Source organism: Gossypium arboreum, chromosome 12, assembly GCF_025698485.1.
Source record: "Gossypium arboreum isolate Shixiya-1 chromosome 12, ASM2569848v2, whole genome shotgun sequence".
NCBI lineage: Eukaryota > Viridiplantae > Streptophyta > Magnoliopsida > Malvales > Malvaceae > Gossypium > Gossypium arboreum.
This window is the reverse complement of record NC_069081.1, coordinates 117254873-117280240: the sequence shown is the minus strand read 5'-3', so window position 1 is coordinate 117280240 and position 25368 is coordinate 117254873. Positions and strand designations below refer to the sequence as shown.

Below are 25368 nucleotides of genomic sequence, written 5' to 3'. Positions count from 1 at the left end.
TTAAGTTACATTAAGGTAGTGCTATTAATATGAGAATTTTTTTTTCAAAACAACAAATGCCCTCTCAACCACATTTTGAAGTTTTGATTATCTCAAATTAAAGAGTTTGCGAGCCATATCTGGTGCTTGTGTCTAACTATATTCTCTCAAATAGTATCATATCCCACGATATGATACAAGAAAACCTTTTGTTCTTACATAATTGACGTCTACCATATAATATTTGGGTTCACAATGCAAATAGTTTGTAACTTTAATAATAAAATTTATATAAACTTATTTTGGAGAGAGAATTACGATAGATTATAACTTTTTATAATATTTAAATTAAGTAAAAATAATAATATATAACATTTATAAAACAAAAAAGTTTTTATAAGGTGTCAAATAGCTTTTATAACACTATTTATAAATAATATAATTTTTCCATAGCTTTAATTTTTATTTTTATTTTTTTACAAATAAGTTATGATAAAAAATCTATAACACTTTTGTTTTTTATGAATAAATATATTGTTTTTTAATACATAACATAGGCACATAAATAAGTTGTGTCTATACTTCTTGACCGTAACTTTTTTATAAATAAATATATTAAAACGCTTTTAAAACATATAAATTATTTTTATAATAAAATTTGTAGTCATAACTTTAAAAAAATTAGGATTTTTAACAGTAAAAGTAGATAAAATTTTAAAAATGATCAATTTACTATTTGATCTAATGTATAGAGATCAATTTGGCCATTATTTTTGTAGAGGAATAAAATATAATCCAACTTCTAATACAAAGACGTTCATGATATTTTTATCTCATATTTAAATGTTTATGTAAGCATATATATGCATTTACGACTGTTAAAAAATAATGATGTATGAATGATTTTTTTAAAATTATTTTAATTACGTTTCAATGTTTAAAAGTTAAAAACTTTTAAGGTTTGCAGATTTTCCTCCATCAAAATTTTTATTTAATTTTTTGACCATAAAAACTATTTGCTTAGCATTTCCAGATAAATTAGAAAATAAAATATTTCCATAAAACTTTTATTTTTTCCACCATCCATAAGCTTAATAGCTATTTTTATCAACCTTCATCATCCACTCACTACTTACTTGTAACATTCCGAAATAGGGCCTAAACGGAACAGTGGTTGCGAAACCACAAATTCAGGGTAAAAATAAAATAAAATAAAAAATATTTTATTATTATTTTGAGGTTCATGGTATGATTACATGATTGTGTGAAAATTTCGTGATAAAATTCTATGCATAAAGTGCTTAAATTGAGGTTAGGGACTAAATCGAATAATTTGCAAAACTTGCATTCTAGAAGTTTTTAGTATGAAATTATTTTGGAATATTAATTAGGAGATCTTAAATGGTAATTTGACCAATTTTAAGTTCATGGACAAAATTAGGACATGGAAGGAATTTTTGAAAGTTTAGTAAGGAGGGCATTTTGGTCATTTGGTTATTAACATTAATAAAAGGTAAAAAGATGATAAAATTGTATCATCTTCTTCAAGTTACCAGCAGAACCTTACCTCTCTCCATAGCTGGGGTTTCTTCAACTTTCAAGCTTCATAGTAAGTGATTCCAAGCCCGTTTTAATGATCTTTACGTTTTTGAAGTCCCTTAGCTCGATAAAGCTTATGCTAGCAATAATTTAAGTTAGGAATCAAATTTGGAAAAATACCCATAGGTGAAATTTGTGTATTTTGATGTTTTATGATGGAATATGAGGTTTTAAATTATGTTAGACAACTTGTGCTACTTGGTTTTAAGTGAAAGCGAGTAAAAGGCTTAATCGGTAAAAATACCTAATAGTCATAAGTACATGTTAGTGTGTGAATTTGATGTTGCCATAGAAGGAAAAATGATCAGCATGTCATAAAACATAAGAAAATAGGATGAAGTTTAATTTACGAGCCTTGGGGCAAAAGTGCAAATATGTGAAAGTTTAGGGGCAAAATGTAATTTTTCCAAAGTTTGAGTAAAGGGTTGTTTTGATAAATGTTGATATTAAATAAGCTAAATTTGCTATTATAGATCAAGAAGAGCGAAATTCGAGAGTAGATCGGGGAAAAGAAAAAGTAAAGGACTAAATTGTAAAGTTTAGTCACATTTTGTATCGAGGTAAGTTTACAATAAATAAATGCAATATTCTTTTATTTTACATTATTATTGTTAATTTCCAGCATTTATATATTATGTTATGAAAATATTTAAAGTCGAATTTAAGGTGAAGTGACAGAGGAAAAGTGTTAGAAAGCCCCGGTTGAACCCTAGGAATGTTAGGATATTAGGGTTGACAGAGATGAAATGAAATGAGCCATGTAAGTCCATATTAGAAATATGGCTTTGGAGACAGATTGAGCCATGTAAGTCCATATTATATATGGCATTGGAGCAGAATAATTCATGTAAGTCCATGTCAAAGACATGGCATTGGCGAGATATTGATAGACAGAGCGACCCTAGTATCCTTAGTATTCCGAGTGGTTCAACGGGTCAGGATCTGAGTTAAATTACAGTGAATTAACAGCAAAGGAAAAGTAGATTATAGTTATGAAAAGGAAAGGTCGGTAAGAAATAAGGTAAGGGAATAAAGAAGAAGATAGAAATTGAGAAGTAAAGAAATTTATGATGTTAGATGATATTATGCATAATTATCCATTATGTTGAATGTTGTGATTTATTTGCTTGTAAGCTTACTAAGCCTAGTGCTTAATCTCTTTATTTTCTTCTTCTTATAGTACTTATCTAGTCACTCGGGATCGAAGGAAATGTCGGAGGCCGATCACACTATCAAAGAAATAACTCGGTATAACTAGACGTTTTGTTTTGGGTATGGCATGTATAGAAACTTAGCTACTTTTGGTATAATATGAATAATGAATGATGTGTAAATACTTGCTAGTGATTAGCTAAGAAAATAGCTGATGATATACATGTTTATTAATATGTATGATTGAATGATGATTATCACATGAAAATTATGAAAAATGTGAAAGTAACCCAAAAACAGATTCAAGTAACAGAAATGATGTAACTTTGAAAAATCACTAAAATTGTAGAAACATAGTTTGAAGATGAATAATATATGAAATTAAAGCTTATTATGTATATTTTCTTATGGAATAAGCAAAACAGGTAAAAGTATTATATTTTATGATATATCTGAGTTTTAGTGAAACAGGGTCAGAGCGATTTCTGGATCCCCTATTTCAACTTTGGAAATTCACCATAAATTGTACAAAACTAATTAGAAGGTATAATGTATATGGTTAGAATGTTTGTTGAATCTAGTTTTGAGAGAAACAAACGACTTAGTCATATGAATTTTGTACAGGAAGAAAAATGGTTCGTAGTAAGAAGAGGTCAGTGCAGTCGAGTTTTGAAACAGGGGAAACTTTAACTAATAAACTGTACTAATTGGATAAGTCAAAAATTCTAGAAAAAAATTAGTAGATATATATATGAGTCTAGTTTCATGAAAAATTTACGGATCTTAATTTCGAGTTTTGAAACTCGAGAAATTAATTTTTAAGTAACCATGACGCAGAAAAACAGTTTATTTCGAAAATTAAAATAAGTGATTTAGAGTTGTTTAAAAGGTAAGATAAGTTTAGTAACACCTCAAGCTTGACTCCGGTGATGGTTTCGGGCGTGGGGGCGTTACATTACTCGTGAAATTGAACAGCTCATTCACCATTGCTAAACCCGTGTCCACCCTCACCACTAAAGTTAACCTCTAACGTCGTCAATTTTTAATAAAAACGAACCATAATCATACTCTAAACAAAACCCAAATCATTAAGCCGAAGACAAATGTTTCAAATGTATAAAACTCAAATTAACAAAAAAGTAACTCGTTAACAAAAATAGGTAAACAAATTTAACAAATTTCCTAAAAATGTTACAATAACACTAATCAAGAAAAGCTATAATTTTTTTTTTTTGTAATACATATTTGATTAGAAAGTCCTCCGTAGAAAATACTATGGTGGATACATTCACCCATTAATTGAGTAAAAGAGTATAAACTTGTTCTATGTTTAGATAACTGAAAATTTTCACTCAATTCCTGCGATTCTTTTGAGGCATTAAACTTACAAAGAAAAAAAAAATAGATATCAATGGCGATAATGAATATGAGTTGAGTTTTTGAATTCAAGGTCTAGGTTCAAAAAGTTTCTGTCAGCATCAAGAAAATCATCAGAGAAAGAGAAAGAAGGAGAGAAAGGGCTTTATTCCGATGTTAAAATGAGAACTAAAAGAAATTTCATCTGCAAGAAGATGGTGAAAAGCGGCTATTAAGTTTAAAAAAGAGAGGGTTCTTCATTTTGAGAAGAAATTTGAAAATAAAGAAAAATATGTAATAAAAATTATTTTTATTAATTAAGTTCCATGTCCTGATTTTCTTTAAAAATTATATGGAAAATTGAATATTTAAAACAATTTAAACCAATTTAAATTGCTACGTCATCAATTTCGTTAGTTTTAACAATTAATGTTAGTCAAAAGATTTATTTAATTAATTTTCTCAATTAAAGAGCTCAATTAAATATAAAAAGGTCTGAAGGACTTAATTTATTTTTTTAAAAGTTTGGAAATTTTTTTATAACATTAAACCTTTTTAAATGTACTCTATTATAAATTTACCTAATAAAACTGCATATTGCTATTCCTATATCTGTAACTGGCTTGCCAAACGACAGAAAATTGAAACTATAAACTTGTAACCAAACAACATCTAAAAGCCCTAAATCCCTAATAAACCCATCTATTTAAATGCCAATAAACGAAAAAGAATTTTTGGATCAAAGAGAGAAACATAAGCGGCATAAGAGTTTTAAGGAAATGCAGATCTTCGTGAAAACCCTAACTGGGAAGACCATAACCCTAGAGGTTGAATCCAGCGACACTATCGACAATGTTAAGGCTAAGATCCAGGACAAGGAAGGTACACGCTTCTCTTTTTCTTCCGTTTTTTTTTTATCGTTCATGTTTTAGGAATGGAATCAGATGGCTTACGTTATCCTCTGTAAAATCTTGCTAGGTATCCCGCCGGACCAGCAGAGGTTGATCTTCGCCGGAAAGCAGCTTGAGGATGGTCGTACACTTGCCGACTACAATATCCAGAAAGGTAAGTAGTACTGAACATAAAATCTGTCTGATTCTCTAGAAAATTCGTCGCAATTTTGGACATAGAATGTTAAAATTTGTTTTTAATTTATATTTATACGACCTGATCTGTGAATCAAAGCTGTAAACATGCTTAATTTTTGTTTTCTCACTGAGGAAATGCGAGTCGATGGCAAGCAACTAATACTATAGGAACCTTTGGAACCTATTTTAGCTCTCTGTTACCAGAAATCCTAATCTCCTTAGTGATTTTTGAACCCTTACCTATGTTCCGAATTATGGAATACTAGGGATCCAATTCAGTAAAACTAAGGTTCCATTAGGCAATAGTTTATTATAAAATTATTGAGTAAAACAAATAGTTCATGAACTTCTAAATTATCGAGAAAAAGTTTTAGGTTTCAATAAATTGAATTTTGTTCATACTAAAAGAACCGAAGAAGACTACCCTGGCAAATTGCGATTTAGTTTTCATTCCTCGTATTGAACCAATCCATGTTTCCCATCACATTGTTTCAGCTAGCTCCCCTATATATGATAAGAAGAAACAGAATTCATGTTATCCCTGAATCTTTTTTTTTTTTTTCTTTCTGTACTGAATCTAGGAGAAGCTCCCTGTTGTTTGATTGAATGCCTGAACATTTTTGTTCTTGTTATCTGAATGTTTGTGTGGAATTGTCTAGAATCAACATTGCATCTGGTTCTGAGGCTTCGTGGTGGCATTATCGAGCCATCTTTGATGGCATTGGCTAGGAAATACAACCAGGACAAGATGATCTGCCGCAAGTATGTCTTCATTTTCCTCATTTGCTTATTTATATGAATGCTCCTTCTAGATATCTTAGTTTGAAATTTGTTTGTAATGAATTGTTCTTTGAGCACTATCAATTTATCTTTTCATATGCATCTGGTTATATATACTCTTCCTTCTACAACTTCATATTGTTGATTCTTGACATAAGCATTTTTTGCCCATATTTTTTAAAGTATACAATATTGTTTATTGTGCCCCAAATCATGTTACACCCTTGGTTAAATCGCTTTCCTTTCCTACTGCTTTAGAAAGCGGGCTTACACATTAGAACTGAAATCTTTCTATTCTCTATGTCCGTACTGAAAGCCGTACCATTGATATCTTTTGTTGTAGGTGCTATGCTCGTCTACACCCCCGTGCCGTGAACTGCAGGAAAAAGAAGTGTGGGCATAGCAATCAGGTAAACAATATACGCCAATCCTGTTATTCTGTTAAATATGCGAAGCCCATAAGGCCGTAATTCTTAAGATTTTATCCAGTAACCCTAATCTGTCGTCATGCTAAATTTTCTTTTAGCGCATCTAGTTAACACTTTTTTTTTGTTGACAGCTGAGGCCAAAGAAGAAGATCAAGTAGATTGGATATCTTGATGGAGTTTTAAAGTCATTCAATTTCAGATGTTCTGTTTGGAATTTGAATGGTGTAGTGCTAATAACAGATCTTAATTACCTTTTAAGTTGCCTTTGATTTCTTTAAGCTTGAACCTCTCCTTGTTTTATGTCATTAATTTTGAATTTTATGATATGATATTGGAGTTCTTTATTTATGGTTAATTATCGTTGCGTTTTGCATAGAAGTAGAGGCTGAGAAAAAACAACCTTGAACTCGAAAATGGATTCGAACTAATGCCATTTAGATAGGGTTCTTTTACAAGTTATTGCGGTTAACCGAATCAATTTATATTTTTATTTAATTTATAATTTGTTTATTGTTTTATGATTAAAAATAATTACTTTATATTTTAAATAGTAAGAATAATTTAAAATGTTGTATAATTATTTTTAAAAATGATATGCAAAGAGTTACTGAGTTTTTTATTTGATTGAAAATTAAATTTTTTGTAAAAATATTTATGATAAAATTTTATCAAATAATGCTTGAACTCATGAAACAAAGCTTATAATATAGTAAACAGAGGATCAAATAAATTTGAATTATTCATTCTAAACAAATTGAATTTGGTCCGACCGGGATTGAAAGCTTTTTTCAGTCCGAAGTATCCGATTGCTTGTTGCCCCATGCCCATATTATTATTGGAGAACATGCTAAATTCTTTCATGAACAACATTTTCATCAAACGTTATTACATCGACTTAAGAAAATTACTTTCATTTACCGTCGTTGGTGTATTTTTTCTTAAATCATAAATTTATTATTGGAGGATATTTCTTCAAGATATTTAAATGGAATCTATGATAAATTTAATTCCTTATGAAATTCAAAAGAAAATTAATTATTAACATTGGAATAATAAAAAGTAAAATAAAGAAGGAAAATGTATAGTTTAATTAAGGTTGGTCTCTAATTCCTAGTCCTTTTCATCCACTAAATGGAACCTATGATAATTTTAATTCACTTATGCAATTTAAAAAAACAAAGTATTCATAAAAAAAAAAAAAAAAAGTAAAATGTAAAGTTGCAATAAGTAAGATTGGACTCTAATTCCTGGTCTTTTGCATTACACCAAAAAGCCTCAAGCCCGTTAAGAAGTTGGATTTTAAGCCCACTAAAATTAATAATTAAAAACTGACAGCTGTGGGATTTGAACCCACGCCCTTTCGGACCAGAGCCTAAATCTGGCGCCTTAGACCACTCGGCCAAACTGTCACTGCAGGGTTGGACTCTAATTCCGCTGTTTTGTATTATACTAAAAAGCCTCAAGCCCGTTAATAAGTTGGATTTAAGCCCAATAAAATTAATAATTAAAAACTGACAGCTGTGGGATTTGAACCCACGCCCTTTCGGACCAGAGCCTAAATCTGGCGCCTTAGACCACTCGGCCAAACTGTCACCGCTTGTCTATCAATTCATAGAGAACATATTTATAATAACAAAACCAGTAAAGGATTATTTATATAATTGTAAGGATATTTTAAGTTGTGATACTTTTGTATAATCTTCGAACAAAACAAATTAAAAAATGTAATTTAAGAATCAAACATAAGACCAATGAATTCATATAATAAATTATTTACCACTACACTAATAATCATTTGCTAATATAATTTTTAATGATCATAGGTGTGATAAAATCTATTACATATTAAAATGATTAATTGAGTTAATTCATTTTGGTCCCTCCTTTAAAAGCTCAAACAGAAATTTGACATTACATTTTTTTAATACGTGGACCAATCATTGGATGTTACATGGCACAATTACCATTGAATACTGCATTAAACTTGAAAGGACTAAAATATAATTTACCTAATACTAATTATTAACCAAAATAAAATATTCTACGATCCGTTTAAATTTTTAAAACCGAATGCAGAGAATCTCAGATCTGAAAGACTTTATCGCTGACGTCGTTCCTCTATTTTCCTTCTCGGTGTCTCAGCAGCTGTTGCTTGTTTTTATGCTTGATTTTGTTGCATATACAATTTGTATTTTGGCCATTGTGTGTTCGTGGATGAATTGCTTTGTTTTTGCTACATATAAAGGCAATGGTGGATAAAAGGATCCTATATTCAAGAGAACAGATTTCAAGTTGTAAAACTTCAGCAAAACGAAGTAGCAAGATTTTAGTTTTGTTCCTTTCAAGGAATGGATGGAATATAAAATCAATATTATATTCTGCATATGATTTCCTTAGTCAGAATGGGCATACAATCATTACAGTAAAACTTTTGGTGCCATGAATTATGATAATAATCTTCAATTTTGGATGGTATAAATGTAGTATCTGTGTTAGGGGGTCTGTTGGTCTCTAATGCAGAGGTACTGAATATTTTAGGTTTATTAATGTACCAACAGGAAATGGTAAAGATGGGAGTTTGAAGTAAAAGGTTTTTGTGCCTAATCTGATTTTCAAGTTGTTAATGACGATAGTGTACTTTCTTGCATGATACCATTCTCCTCCGTTTCTTTATGGTGCGAACGGCTGAGCAGAGCGGGGAAGCTGTGGCTGAGTCGACCCTGGAGGAGACAGTGCAACGACTAGGGTGGGTCGGAACCCAAACCCGAGAAAATAATAAAATGTTTTATTTTGGTTAATAATTAGTATAAGGTAAATTATATTTTAGTCTTTTAAAGTTTAAAGTGTACTATGTAACATTCAATGTTTGGTCCATGTGTCAACAAATGTCATATCAGATTTTCATTAGAATTTTTAACAATAGTAGTTAAAATAAATAAACTATGTAACGTAAATGTTTAAATTGTAAATTTTTTATTTTGGGTGTCTACAATAAGAATTTTTATAATTGAATAACTATTTATGTAGTTTACTTATTTCTTAATGACATTGACAGGACAACTTGTGTGGCAGTGTATCCATATTTCATGTTGACATGATAGTGAAGGCAGAAAATTTTAGGAGACGCTAAAATTAAAATTTAATTTTACAATAGTAAAAATACAATTTCACCATTTGCATAACTTATATCTTTAAAATTTTAAAGGCCTAAATAGAAAAAAAATTATTTTAGGAGGGTCAAGGCCCCTACCAACCCCGACTACGCCCCTGGACATGATATTATTTACCATATATGTTACGTCAACAAATAATTCAAAATTTATAAAATATTTAAGAATTAATAATAAATTTAAAAAGTATAAAAAAACATATATTTTTTAGAAAAGCATGAAGTTCATATTGATTATCATGTTAAAAATTTAAAATTTTAGTTAGTATTTTTATTAAAAATAATAATTCGATTATTTTATAAAGTTAATATTTAAATTTGACTATTTTTAAAAAGTTGATAACTAAATTCAAAAATAAAAAAGACCAAACAAAATATATAAACAATAAAAACTAGATTTCAGATTATACCAAACGAATAAATAAGAACACTGTACAATTAATTATTAATGGAGGATAACTGAGTGTTGCGCTTTCAATGGGGGACATGAAATTTCTATTTTTTCCTAATTGAGTAATGATTACACACTTTAATTCTGTCATTTCCAAAATATTGTCCCACGATACGGATGGATTAATTTAAGATTCGGCATGCTCATAAAACCAATTTTCACATAAATCATGTCAACCAATTTTTAAAAATATTAATTATGGTTTTAGCAGTGTGTTTTATCTTTAGTTAAATCAACCACACAACTTTTGTAAACCTGTTTGTTTTTTTTATTATTAAATTTTTAATTTAATTTAATTTTTTATTTCATTTTATAATTAAAAATTCAAAATATTTAAAACAAATCAATATTTTATTTTCACAATATAAATATATAAAAGAAAATCTCAAAATTATATATTAACTTAGATTTTGTGTGTAATTTAATACATAAATTTTAATTTAGTAGAATTATATACATTAAAAAGAATTAAATACATCAATTTATTTTTATATTGAATAAATATAATTATTTCTTTATACAATAATATATATAAACATAAAATGACGATATATCAATAACATTATTAATAATTTGTAAGAATTAGATTAAATTAAAATTTCCATGCCAAAATTATTGTTCCTGCATAAAATAACAGAGAGATTCACAAATCGTAATTCCACATAGTAAAACTTCGAATATAAGCATTCAAATATTCAAAGTTTCCGTCTTAACTAATAATATTGAGATTTCATTGCAGAATATATTGTTTTAAATAAGTAAAAAAAAGTATAGTATATAAAATTACAGTTTTCTGAATTTACAAAATAGACAAATTGAAGAAATTCGAATGCATGGAATTCAATTTTGGTTGGTTTTAATGATTTATGATATTATTTCACAAAAATATTTACAATATTACTTTTGCCATATTCAAAATTGGAGAGGAAAATAAAATTAAACGTTGAACATCGATGTTATCGTAAACTTAACTTGATTTTTTTTTTCTTTTAAAGCCACAACGTTACAGTTGAATTATTTTTCAAAACAAATAGAAACATCAAACCAAGCTTTTCTTACCGTCAAATGAAAAAGCCGTAATGTGCTTTGTTATCTTTTCCTTGGATGTGTGAGAATAAGACAAATTAAAAAAAATAAAATCAAAAGGGCAAAATCATCAAAAAGTCATTTAGATACCCTAAATCCTTACAGGGGAAGCTGAGAAAATAACAGACAAATAGTTACGTTGAGGGCCTAGAAGTTAGAATTTTTATTTTAAAATTGAAATAAAGTTATAAAATTTGAGAAAAAAAGTTTAAAATTTTATTAGCTAAAATTTTATTTTATTTCATTTAATCAAAGATCAAAGAAATGCTAAATTGAATGTTACAGGAAAAGTTAAAGCAGCGGAGGGAGGTAAGGCTGTAAACTTATCTATGGGCTGGACCACCCGAAAAGTGGGAGAGTTTTGAGAAAAAAATAAAACCTCATGTCGAAACCATTTTTATTTTGGAAAACGGGGATCGACTTTAAAACATGGTATGGAGTTGGCCACCAATCCTTTTTATTTAGGTGTGATCGGGTCACCTTGTGATCAATCATTCTAATAAAGCATTTTGGTTTATTAAAACAATATTTTTGGTCTATGAAAGACTAGAAAACGGGTTCGGGAGTCGGTTACGCGCGATGAAGGATTAGCACCCTCGCAACTCCCAAAATCGGTACCGTATTGATCAATTAACGTCCTAATATTGAAAGTTTGGAAAAGATTTTAAAATACAATTCCTTTAAAAGCGTTTAGATAGCTTGAATTGGATGTCGAGATTCTCTTAGAAGAAATAAAATATCATGTCCAGCACGATTGGATACAACATTTCAAACCCTCAATACGAGATCATCCCATAATTTTCAAAACTCATACATTTGAAATTTCAAAAAGGATATTTAGCTATTTGGCCAAACGGTAAATCGAAACCCAGCACGATTTGGCACGATTTATCAAACTTCCAAATACGAAATATTGTCTCATTTTAATTTAAGAAAACATGGATGAAATTCCAAAAGAATATTCCGTATTTTAGTCAAATGAAAAATCGAAACCCAACACGATTGGGCACGATTTATCGAACTTTCAAATACGAAATATTGCCTCACTTTAATTTAAGAGAACATAGATGAAATTTCAAAAGGATATTCTGTATTTTTGTCGAATGAAAAATCGAAACCCAGCACGATTGTGCACGATCTCTCAAACTTCCAAACACGAAAGATTTCCTCATGTTGGGGGGGCTCAAGTTAACAATTATAAAAACCGTATCAAAATATACTTGTTCGGTTTGTTCGGAAATAAAAGACAATCGACATTCAGAGAATATGAGAATCATAATCATGATGCATTAACAATAAATACAAACATAATTACTTGCATGAAACAATAATATGTAACTATAATATGAAAACCAAAAATAACACAAAATACACAAAACAATATGAAAATTTGGAACCGACATAACACAAAACAATTTAAAACCTATATGAAAAAATTTACAAAGGAATAACACACGCTAGAATTGAAATACCTCATATGTACATAAAACCGATAATATATAAACGATTATTAAATTATATAATATGCAAGAAGAAATTGAAATAAATAACATACAACATAATTTCAAATAAAACTAATTAATTTGACTAGCGATATATATGTAAAAATGAAAAAATAAGGTAAATAACATATATACTGAAATACTAATATATGAAAGTATTTAGAATAAACAAAATATACAATAAAAAAAGATTCTTAAAAGAAAGCCAAATTGTACATAAATAAATTTTAAAGAACATATATATAATAAATCTAAAAGAAAATATTTACATACAATAATATGAAAACGATAATGTATATAGAATAGAGCTAATTTTCATAAATTATATGCATGTAACATATATAAGAGTATATAATATCATAAAAAATTTTAAACAATATTATATAAAAGAAATTTTAAAATAATAATTTTATAACTTAAACAAAAAAAAAAAAACGCAACTTATCAAGGTAATTCAAACTGTATACATAAAAAGAAAATGAATGCCAAATGAATTTAAAGAAATAATGAATGAATTATAAAGAATATAAAAACATGAATTTTAAAGAACTCAATGGAAATAAAAACAAAATTAAAGGGATAATTTGTAGACAAATAGAATTCCTAAAGCGTAAACAAGAACTAGAATAAAATGCGCCCAAATGAGTAGGGATTTAAAATACAAATATTCCAACTCACAAAAGGCAGTATTTAAATGAGGAGCAAATTGAAACGATGCGCAAATCCTTCGAAATAAAAATCGATATTTAATTGCTGTTTTTGTATTCGTATTTAGTATCTCCTCCCTTTTTCTCCAAAAAAAACCACCCCATTTACAATAGTTTTGAATGGCTTTTATAGCCAAATTTTACAACTGATTGCCTCTTTCTTTTTGCAGGCAAGTGGGGTAATGGAGTTAGTGGGGTGATTTAGTGGGGTGATGGAGTTACTGGTCGGTTTAGTGGGGTTCTAATTGAATGGTTGGTGTTTCGGGCTCTGCTTGTTGCGCCCGGGCAAAATTTGGGTTCTACACCTAAGTCTCAGGTAAGTTTTTTTTTTGTTAGGGCCCAGCTTGGCATGGTTCAAATTTGCAGAAATTAAAATAATCTACTGCTTTCTTCTTTTTTTTTTGTTGTCATTTCACTATTATGTTAATATTATTTTGTTGTTATTATTTGAATATTATATAACTCTTATTTTATTGTTGATTTTGCTACTATTTTAGAGTCATTTGCTTGTTAAGTTGCACCTATGTCAATTTCATTTAAGTAGAAAGGTTTTTTAAAATTTATTTTCAAATTATTGATAAATATTTATTTTAATGTTTTTAGTGTTTTTATGTATTATACTTAAAAATATATATAATAATATAAAAAAATTAATACGAGTAGGCTGGGCCAAGTTTGGATAAAAATTTTAGGCTCACTTTTAGGACCGAGCCTATCAAGCGGACCTAAAATTTTGTGAAACCCGACTCATAGATTGATCTAATAAGTCTCTTGCCTGAGCCCTTGAATATGCATAAACTAAATTCAAAATTAATTCAGATTAAAATTTTAAACCAAAATGAAGCTCTCCTAATATTATTTTACTTATTTACAAAATTCAAATTTAATACTTAAAAATATTTAACTCTTTAATATTTGCCTCAATAACCATTAGTTTCATATTTACCATTTCACAACATTATTTTAGCATTTACATTTGGAAGGAAAACCTTAAAAAACAGGGTGACAAAAGCCCTTAATTACGCCTCACTTTGCTCTTCCTTTGTCATAAAGCGAAAGCCAACCGAGAGTCCCACACACAAGGTCTTTTCCTCTCTTCAAGGTAGCATACATACGATACATGCATTAATATTCTTGCAATTAACAAAATAATAATATTTTAATTATTTATGGATAAATAAACTTTTTAATCTAACATGTGATTTGACATATAATTATAATTCAAAATAATAATATTTTAAATTTTAATAATAAATCAAAATTCGTTTATAATTTTAAGATTTATTTCAAAATTTTATTATATCGTTGATTAATTTAGTTTGTAAAATTTAAAAATTTCATTAATTTATATATAATTATATATGTGAAATTTTATTATAGTTCAAAAAATAATATTTTAATTTTTAGTAATAAATCAAAATTTATTATAGTTTTGAGATTTATCTCAAATTTATATTATATTATCCGTTAATTTAGTTTGTGAAATTAAAAAAAATAATAACCACACTCATATCTGCCTATGATTAAGAAGGGATAAGAACCAAGCGTGCGCCTTTAATTTCGTCCAATCCCAGAAAAAAAGGTGGTCCATTTCTAGTAATTAATAAAATGGAAACTTCAAGGTCTAATAAAATAATTTTCCTTTTTAATGTGATTAACATGACTCCTGCATTTAATTTGGATTGTCACAAGTCCCATGTAAAACGCTATACCACGAGAAATGTTCATTGGCTCGTTTAAAACATTTCAATGTATAATTTGGCTTTTCTTTTTAATCATTTTCTTTCTTATTTTGTTGGTTGAATTATAGTTTTATTTTTTATTATTTAAAAGTTTGAGATTTAATCTTTATATTTAAATTTAGTATAATTTTAATCATCATACTTTTTATAATATTATCGATTAATTCAATTTATTAACATCATTAATTATTATGATTTAAAGAGCTAACATGGAATTGTTAATTGGTTTACAATTTTTTCCTTCAAACAACTTAATTCATAAAAATATTTCAATGTCAACTAAATTTCTAATGGTATTTAAAAATAAAAATCACATCAATATTTAATAAAATATGTTGGGGATTGATCCGTATAAATAACTAGATAATAAACGTAAAGAAGAACAAACACAAATATTTTACGTGGAAAACCCTCTAAAAGGAAAAACTACAAGCAAATAAGGCTTCGACTTTTCACTAAATGAGTAAACAAAAGTTAGTACAATATCAAGAAAATAAACCAAAATGTACAACATATACATTACCTAAAACCCTGAATATAAAGCTTAAAATCCCTAAGAGCAAATTGATAAACAAAACCCTTAATCTCATAGGACATCCACAAAATGGGTACAAAATATTGTTCATAATTACCATGAAACTCTCACAAAAGCTCATATGAGACTACATCTTTTCGCCTCCAAAGAAAAACCATTTTCTAATTGGCATATCAAAATAGGGATAGAAGGCCCCTTTAAATAGGCTAAGGTTAGAGGTCCAATCATACTAAAATATCCCTAAAATAATCAAAGTCTAAATGGGAGAAGAAGTTCTACTTGAAGTCTAAAACGTGGCTACCAAATAGGAGAATACATCATGTTGTCACAACGTCCCATTAACCTCGTCACGAAGTGCCGGTGCTCCTCGTCCCGATGTCAGGCATGTTTTGTTCCTTCTTCAATTGCTCATCAATTCTTGTCTAAAATGCCTACAACGTGTCCAATAAATACAAGGCACACCCTACAAAATAGTTAACAATTTTTACAAATTGGACTAACTAATAATATTAAAAAATAAATATTAAATTATATTAAATTTAGCTATTGATATTAGCTTATAAGGCCTTGGCTTAAGATCCAAGTTTAGGTGCTAAAAACATCGATATCTTATATTTGAGATCCATCATATGTAAATGCTTGGGTACTTCCTAAAATTTATTTTGATTTATTTGTTGAGTTAATTGTTGAATTTAATATTGATATTGATTGATTCTATTATAATTATTGTAATTTAAAAATACATAGATATTAAACCTGGTAAAATAATAGAGGACCAAAATCATAAATTTTACATATTCTAATGAGGCCACTACCATGATAAAAGGAAAGTGGGAAACTAAATTCAATTTGGTGTAAATGTTTTTTTTTTTTTTTTACTTTATCATGTTCAATGATCTGTCACCAGCTTTAATTTGTTTGGCAATAAAGAAATCCTCACTGGGGGCAGCATATTCTTATCTGGAAACATGGAGATGAAAAAAAAAGAGAGCAAAAGTTTGAAAAGAAATTTGAAATTTGCATATAGAAAAGAAGATAGCCGAACTAGTAGTAATTGGAAATACTATTTCTATTGTCCAATGATTGCATGACATTTGGCAACTACAACATTTGCACTTGACTTTTCCATTTTAGTGTATCATTAAATCAAAATTAATCTTAAATTGTCATAAAATTTATTTTTTATTCATTTAAAATATCGATGTCTCGATTAAATTTTGTTAACGTTTAATTTGTTGTTAATTTGATTTTTTAATTAAAATTTTGTTCAGCCATTTAAAAAATCAAAATTAACCTTGAAAAAGAGCTAATTTGATGTGTATTTTAATAAAATATTAATTAAAATATTAAAATTTTAAGATGACAACTCATATAACAATTAACAATTATTTCATACCTTTTTTATTTTTATTTTTATTTTTATTATTTTTATTATTATTTATTTATTTATTTTTATTGTTACATATAAGATAAATAGTATCATATCAATATAATTAATATTTAATTAAATATTTTTATTAAATAAAAATAATTTAACTTTAAAAAATTAATAATTAAATTAATAAAAATATAGACAATTAAATTTACCATTATATATTTTTTGTGACATGGGAGAATGATTTATCATGTGAAGAAGAAATGATATTGTTCCAAGATTTTACTTTACAAATACATTATCATGTTTTTATATTTATAAAAAAAATCATAATTTCTTAGTGAAATCTGGCAGGAGATCTGGGGCTTTGCAAAAAAGGAGGCAAATTTGGTATATGTAATCTCATCAGCCGCGTTTGCTTTAGGCGTATGCCCACTTAAAGGATTAGTTCCACTAAACATCACTACGCTATCATACATATTGTAAATTGGTCCTTGGAAACATTTTATTTGAATCCTTAGAGCATCAATATCAATCAATTTATTCCTCCAGTCTAATTATTAATTCATCCATTAAATTTCGGATCAAATTCGACGTGAAGTGTATTTAAAATATATGTATCAAATTATAAAATATATATATATATATATATATATATATATAACGAATGACAAATTTTTAATATGATGTGTTAACAAAATATAATGTCATTAAAATTTAAGAAGACTATTTATTTATTTTTCCGACAAGTTAGATCCAAGTTGTCATGTAAAAGGTACACACATGTTTCAATTTGAATTTATATGTTCTAAATATACTCAAAGTTTATGGACCAATTTAATCCAAAGAGTAATGTTGTAGGGACATACAGAATAATCTGAATGATAGGATACTTTGATGAAATTAACCCTAACAAATTCACTTTTCCTGAATAAAATTTCCTTCGTCAACTTTTTTTTTTGGGTGACACCACTTTTCCTGAATGGTTGCAACGGAACACTGACGTGTGGGCCGAGATGCCGGCAGTGTCGGTCGCAAATTATAAGACCCACTGTTGCCACTGTGGCGAAGCCTTTGCTGCTCGTTGTCCACGTTTCCTCTCCTCTCAGCAACGTCTTTAACTTCCCCTGCCATTCCTCCACACCATATAATTGTCGGTAAAAATACTTAAGAGGTACTTTTATTATAAAGATTTAAGTTAAATTAATTATTAATTAATTTTTTACTATTAAATAAATTAATTCAATCTCGATATTATTAAAAAATAAAGTCAAATTATAATATAATTAATATTTGTTATTTAAAAATAATTTATTTATGGAACTACAAATAAATTTTAAATATAATTCTATTAAATAGAAAATGACAATTTTAAATAATAAATAATTTTTTTACATAATATTTAGAATTACCTATAGTCCCTCCCAACCTTTAAGAGGAAAATGCATTTTAACGCACTTGAACCCACATCTTTCTGCACTGATAATAATACTGATGCCAGTCGATATAAGCCTCAGTCGACTTGTTAACTCTGTTAAAGTTTAATTTTTTTACCAGTATAATGGAAGGATTTGTGAAATATATTCACCTATGATTCCTATTAGCTAACCCTTCGCTTAGATAATTATAGAAGTAATTTTCAGAATTCTAGGTTCATCCTTAATGAATAAGAAAATTGATATTTTACCCATTAGTCTACACCAATCACCAACCAAACCAAAAAATTTATTTTCCACTTAAAATGATCTGATTAGGCGTATTAACTGGGAAATATTTAAGGACGGAAATTTAATCGATGTAGATATTCATAATAATAGTACAATAATAAAAATATATTCAAAGATAATGATTTTATATGGGGAAGGGAGGTTTTGAGTTGACTTCCAAAGATTACAAATATTGCCAACAATAGTAGCTCTTAAACATGGGGAAAAATGTCAAATTGTGATATTAATTCTTATATACCAAGTAAGTTGCAAATTTAGTCCTCGTACTGTAATTTGATATTTTCAGACCTTACACTTTCGTGTTTTATATCTTCAATTCTAACAAAATGCTAGCTGATATTGTAAAATTTAATTTCACAATTTTAATAGTTTATAACTTTATAATTTTTTAAGGAGTCATTTGTGGGTTAAAGTGTAATTTTTTCATTTACTAAATTAAAATATTCTAAAATTTTAAGGACAAAAAGTGAAATTTTTCATTTTAGGGGGCTTAGGCCCCTTCCAACCCCCTTGTATCATTATTGATTTTTACAATTATATATCATGTCAGCTTGTTATTTTCACATAATTCATAAAAAAAATGTCGTTTTAGTTAGCGAATTTAAATAGCTATTGTTTGAGTCAAGATTAAAATTTCATAATTCGATAAACATAGTGACTAAAAATAATCAAATCGAAAATATGGACTAAATCAATAATATACACATAATACAAGGACTAATAATAAAATTCCACCTAGCAAAAATTCCTTCTCGGAAGGAGCCACACGATTGACCTATAAAATTTCTCAACCACGACCATTTCATAAAAAGGCAAAAAATTATCTAGAAAAATTCCTCAGCCTTACACCTATTTTTAAATGACTTTGTGTATAAGCTAAGCAAACCCCCAAAAACCCTCATTCACCATTAATTTCCCTTTTTCTTCAATTTTAAGATTATAAATACCCAAATCTAGTTATCCTCTATCCCTTCACTTTCATTTTTTTTTTTCTCTTCTCTTTGTTCATATGTGGGTTATCTCGTTGATTCTCAAATTATCATGAGCAACGTTCCAAGGTCATTAACAGATTCTTCTTTGACTCTCTTTAAACTTGCTATTTCTTCATCTGATCCTTGGCCTTTCCCTCTCGTTTTCTTATAACCTTTTGTTCCTTTGATCCTCTAAAGAAAAGGGTTCGGTAATTTTCTTTTTTTTTTCCTTTTAAAAAATATGGGGAGTGGAGATAACAACAAAGGTTCCCATCACCATGTGAATTTTCACCTTCATATACCACACCTTCATGGCTTCCATCATCATGAGAAGAAGGACCTGAAAGATATCCCAAAAGGGTGTTTGGCTATCATGGTAGGTCAAGGTGAAGAGCAACAACGGTTCGTGATTCCGGTGATTTATATTAACCACCCGCTGTTTATGCAGCTGTTGAAGGTAGCCGAGGATGAGTATGGGTTCGATCAGAAAGGACCTATTACCATTCCTTGCCATGTCGAGGAGTTTCGTAATGTTCAAGGGATGATCGATAAAGATCGTCACCATCATAATCATCATCATCATCACCATGTTTGGTGTTTTAGGGTTTGAATTATAAAAAGTCATCATGTAAATTTTTTCGATATATAGCTTTTGCTTTTGCTTTTATAATGGGAATCCTGCAAATAATAAATGAATGCAAAAGATCATTCCTCTCACGTAAATTCTTCATTTTGATTTTGCTTTTGCTTTAATTTTCCATTAAGAAAAAGCATATGGAACCACATAAATTTGAGAAAGATATTAAAGGGACTGTGGGGATTAGGAAGGCTGTAAAGGGTTGTCGTTGGAGCCATTAGATTTGAAAGTGATGGTGGTTGTGGTGGCCCTGTAAATTAATATCGATGAACATCCCGACCCTTCAACCAAATCTTTCTTGATTCTTTCCTAAGAGAAATTAGGTGTGAAGTTGGGATGCGATTTTTTCGACTGTTTAGGATTTTGTAAATTATGGGTTTCCACTTTTGTCTTTTCTCTAATATCTTTGCCTGCCGGCCACTTTGAGAGTTGCTTATTTTGTTTAGTTTTGTTTTAGGGTTAAATCTTTTTTGGGCATGAATTTGGAACTTTTCTTAGAGTGGGGACTAAATATGTTTAGGGTTAAAATTTTTTTATTCAAGTTAGACTCTAAAGATGGTAATTATTTTTACATTGGGGTTTAAACTTTGTTTTTCAATTTATTCTTTAAAAACTCTTAGTTTAAGCTCTAATGTTTGAACAATAGTCAACTTTAGACTACAAATAGTGATTTAACCCTTTGTTTTAGGATAAAGTGATATTTACTGTCAATTTTTTTTATTTATTTGCTCTTTAAACTTAAATTTTGTTAAGTTATGATATGTTACACTTTGATATTATGTCATATTAAATTTTTAAAAGCATTTGAAATTTTTTAAAAAAGTATCAAGTGATGATGTGACACTTGGGACTAGATTGGGAAACGTAGCTAAATCCAGGGCCTAATGTTAATAAAAGAATCAAAGACCAAGAAAGAAAAAGTACCAAATTTAGGGGTTAAATATTATTTTATCCTTTTGTTTTTGCATTTTGGTGGGCAGTGGGCTGAGCTTGCCCCATGAAATTTTAAATCTTTCCTTCAGCTTTTACGAAGTTGGGAGTTTTCTTCAGTTTCATCATGAAATAATAATATCAAGAAAGAAACAAAAGGACAATTTTCTATTTGACTTGTCATGTCCATCAAAATTATTTGCTAATATAGATATGTGTATTTTTTATTTGAACAAGTGTGCAAATCATTGGTTCTTTAAAATATATATATATAAATTGTCAAATTGGGTTTCATAATTGAAATGAAAACAATTTTGCTGTATTGTTGACAATTTCTGATGGGGGAATAATATACAAATGATTCTACGGATTAGATTGGAATTTTAAAATTGAAAAATATAAAAATAATAATTAAAATTTTTATCTATTACATTTTCATGTCTTTGCTGGGTTAGGCCCAATATATATTGGATGGGTAGTAAACATTAGGTTTTACTTCGTAGAAGGCATGTTTATAGGTTGAATTATTAGTTTATGTCCTAAAGTTTGTTCAAAATTTAAAAGGATTTGAGTAAAAGAATTAGACTTGAAAATGAATTTGAATAAAAAAATTAGACACATTTAAAATATGAGTCGGGATTGAGCCTTAAATGTTTAAATAAAATCTAAATAAATAAATTTAATGTTAAATTTAAGCTGCCAATTTAACTCTCAAATTAATGACTAGATAATCAAAGCGACTTGATCGATACTATATTTATAGTTGAAGTATTTAAATAAGTTTTAAAATTTGAGCTTTTGTGGATGTATAGTATAATTTACTCTTAATTAAATGGAAAGTGAACTCTTAAAATTACGAGATTATAAATTTTAAATTTATTTTAATTCAAAATCTGAACTTTATAATAAAAAAAAATGATTCCAATATCCTAATCAAATTTGGAAAGAAAAAAGGAATCAAAATGGGTTAGACTTAAGAGGCTAAGTTCGCATTCAAAAGAAATTGACGTGCTCAATCGTTTTACACGCGGTGATGCGTCATTGCATGAAAACAAAGAGGGGTCTCCCAACTAATTCTTCGGTGTTTTTCCATCTCCCTGTTTGACTGTTATTTTCATTAAAATTTGCTGTTACTTTTTGGCTTTACCAAAATTACGAATTTATCATTTATATTTTAATTTGATTAATTTTAATTTTTTATCTTTTAAATTTGTTATTTTTAATTTTTATATTTTTAAATTTTTAAATTTTATAATATATTTATTACTTAGTATTGAAATTTTAAAATTTGAAAAATATAAATATTAAAACTAATCAAATTAAAGTAGGAGGGTTAAATTCATAACTTTCGTAAAATATATGAACTAATGCATAATTTAATCTTTTTTCCTTTCATAATTCTTTTTGTACATAACAGAAACTAACAAAAGAATGCAGAATTAGAAATGAACAACCCCTTCCCATGTGCATCCGCGGCTCGAATGCGGCTCAAACAAATTGTTCACTCTTAACTTTGATTCATGAGCCAAATTCATCAAGTGAACTATACATTTGTTGGCTTTGTAGAGCGTATGTCTCACATCAACAATCCACCCTTTGTCAATCAAATTCAAGCAATCCTTAATAAGCGTACCTATAGGATGGCAATGTTCATGTGGTCGTTTTAAGAAATTTACTACCAACAACGCATCTAATTCAACGATTAAGTTGGTAATGTGAAGCGATTTTGTAAGACACAAACTAATCTGGACACCCCCACAAATCAGCTTATACACTATCTGTGACACCGATTTTCATAAAAAAACCACTCATCCAAGTAGCATTTGCGTCCTTCAACAGCCAACCAATCGCTGCCATTCTAGATCCCTACTTAATGCACACATCAGTATTGAGAATATAAGTTCTCGGCGGAGGTTTTGACCATTGAACCCAACGTGACTCTCGAACGAAACTTGGCGCATTCAAATTCATAGCATTTTTAGTATCCACTGCGAAACACTTTGCATAATCGAAAGCAACAGTAGCCAAAGTTGACTGACCTTGAAATACAACTTTATTACAACATTTCCAAGTACTCCATAAGGATGTAATGAAGATAACACCCCAAGGAACGTTAAACGACACCAAATGTGTATCTCTGCAATTCCATTGCAGCCAGTAATGGAACTTCAAGGAAAAGAAGTCCGACTGCCTTAACGATACTCGAAAGGCCAACCACATCTTCGAAACTAAGCATTCCAGAAAAATATGATCAAGAGATTCCATATCAGCACCACACGTGATGCAATAAGCATTATCAACTATCGACTTCCTCGTGCATGTCTAATTCGTATTTAAGCGGTTTAAAACAAGAAGCCAAATAATAAATCGAAAACGTTCAGGATAAAGGGATGTGCCACACCCACTCCAACCGCATGTTGTTTACAACAATTTATACGTTGATCCGGTAGAATATTTACCATCGCTTTCCAGCCCCCAATAACAGACATCTGCACTATTTTCAAAGATAATTGGAACAGGAACCGCAGAAATTTCAAGCTAAATATATTGGTCGACAACTCCATCGCAATTGATGTCAAATTCCATTGACCATCATCGTCAATACAATCATCTACCATTTCACCTCTTCGATCACTAATTGAGTACCCCATTTGATCACATAGGAGAGCTCTACCTACCAACCAGTCATGCCAAAATTTAATATCACGACCACTCCCCACTCTCCATTGACAGCCTTTAGCTAAAATACTGCGAATATTTCAAGAGTCCACGCCAAGTGGACGAAGCATATGCTTTTGGTGCTACTTTCATAAAGGAAGTCTGATGTAAATACTTACATTTAAAAATTAGCACCACAAAGCCTTACGGTTCGAATGTAGACGCCAACTTGCTTTGGTCAGTAAGGCTAGATTGTTCAATCGAGCTTTCCTCAACCCCAATCCACCAATATTCTTCATCTTACAAACTTGATTCCAATTAACTAAATGATTGTGGGTCAAATCAGTGGATCCATCCCACAAGAAGTTACGATTGAGACGGTCTAATTCCTCACAAATAGAAATCGGAAGAAGAGCAGACTGCATCACATACGACAGAAGTTGTGGATTGGATTAAAACTTTCCTTCCAGTCGAAGAAAGTACTTTACCTTTCCGATCTCCAAGTTTCTTCATAACACAATCCACCAAATACGAGTAGGTATCCTTCGACTCTTGCTTGTGAATAATTTGGACCCCCAAGTAAGTCCATGGTCGAGTATGCGTACTGCCTAATAATGCTGAATCGAATCAAGAAATACTCCAAGAGGCACATGATAGGTTTGTTTTCTATGCACCTTGGAGGTACTAAATTGTATCGAGATTTATGAGGATCATATTGATGGCTGAAAATGAAACGAGAGGTAGTTAAATATGTTGCAAAATGTCTAATTTGTTAGAGAATTAAAGCCGAACTTCAAGTTCCAACGGGTTTACTAACATATTGATTTCTAAGTGAAAATGAGAACGACTAACTATGGATTTGTTGTAGGTTTCCTACCACTTTGAAGAAGAATGCTACCTAGGTGATAGTTGACAGATTGACAAAATCAACTTATTTATTAGCCGTGCAACTACATGGTGTTCCTGTTTCTATCATTTCGGATTGGGATCTTAGATTCATCTCGAGATTTTGGAAATAATTACATGAGTCTTTAGGAACTAAATGGAGTTTCAGCACAATTTTCTTTTCGGAGATTGACGAGCAATCCGAACAGATAATGTTCTTAAAGATATGTTTCAAGCTTGCATTATTGACTTTGAAAGCAACTGTGGATACATCTTGTTGTTGTGGAATTTGTATTAGACTAAATTTGAAAAAAAAAATATTGGGTCAAAGTTGATTCAAGAAACCGAAAGTAAAGTCCGTTTAATTAAAAATAGGTTAAAAGCAACATTAAATAAACAAACATTGTATGTAGACTTGAAACAGAAAAATATCGAATATATTGTTGGTGATAAAATATTGGATAAATTATACCGACAGTCACCCAACTTTGGGGTAGCTGAGAAAACAGTCACCTAAGTTCCATTTCAGTAACTCAACTTTTAAAAAGTTACAAAACAGTCCATTTTGCTGTTTTCCATCACAGACGTCACGGCAAAGTGACATGGCAGGT

The 25368-nt window shown here is 29.2% G+C and overlaps 2 protein-coding genes and 2 non-coding genes across 4 annotated transcripts; 2 read left to right on the top strand and 2 right to left on the bottom strand.

The window, feature by feature from the left end:
- Positions 1–4794: 4794 nt before the first annotated feature.
- Positions 4795–6737, top strand: LOC108454635 (ubiquitin-60S ribosomal protein L40). Its single transcript, XM_017753161.2, has 5 exons — positions 4795–4968; positions 5065–5151; positions 5834–5936; positions 6298–6364; positions 6514–6737. The coding sequence occupies exons 1-5, from the start codon at positions 4797–4799 to the stop codon at positions 6538–6540; spliced, it is 456 nt and encodes a 151-aa protein (XP_017608650.2). The 5' UTR covers positions 4795–4796; the 3' UTR covers positions 6541–6737.
- Positions 6738–7711: 974 nt separating this feature from the next.
- TRNAL-UAG (transfer RNA leucine (anticodon UAG)) lies at positions 7712–7791 on the bottom strand. The gene has a single exon. It is a non-coding gene; the product is annotated as a tRNA-Leu (tRNA).
- A 103-nt stretch (positions 7792–7894) lies between these two features.
- TRNAL-UAG (transfer RNA leucine (anticodon UAG)) lies at positions 7895–7974 on the bottom strand. The gene has a single exon. It is a non-coding gene; the product is annotated as a tRNA-Leu (tRNA).
- Positions 7975–19492: 11518 nt separating this feature from the next.
- Positions 19493–20364, top strand: LOC108455904 (auxin-responsive protein SAUR32-like). Its single transcript, XM_017754479.2, has one exon. It carries the CDS (start codon positions 19889–19891, stop codon positions 20255–20257), a length of 369 nt encoding a protein of 122 aa, XP_017609968.1. The 5' UTR covers positions 19493–19888; the 3' UTR covers positions 20258–20364.
- Positions 20365–25368: the final 5004 nt, after the last annotated feature.

Bases quoted from the DNA above. Each gene is read 5' to 3' on its own strand.
- LOC108454635 (XM_017753161.2), top strand. From the start codon at position 4,797: ATGCCAATAAACGAAAAAGAATTTTTGGATCAAAGAGAGAAACATAAG. The intron at 4,969-5,064 runs GTACACGCTTCT...AAATCTTGCTAG, and splicing joins TAAGATCCAGGACAAGGAAG to GTATCCCGCCGGACCAGCAG. The intron at 5,937-6,297 runs GTATGTCTTCAT...CTTTTGTTGTAG, and splicing joins GACAAGATGATCTGCCGCAA to GTGCTATGCTCGTCTACACC.
- LOC108455904 (XM_017754479.2), top strand. From the start codon at position 19,889: ATGGGGAGTGGAGATAACAACAAAGGTTCCCATCACCATGTGAATTTT.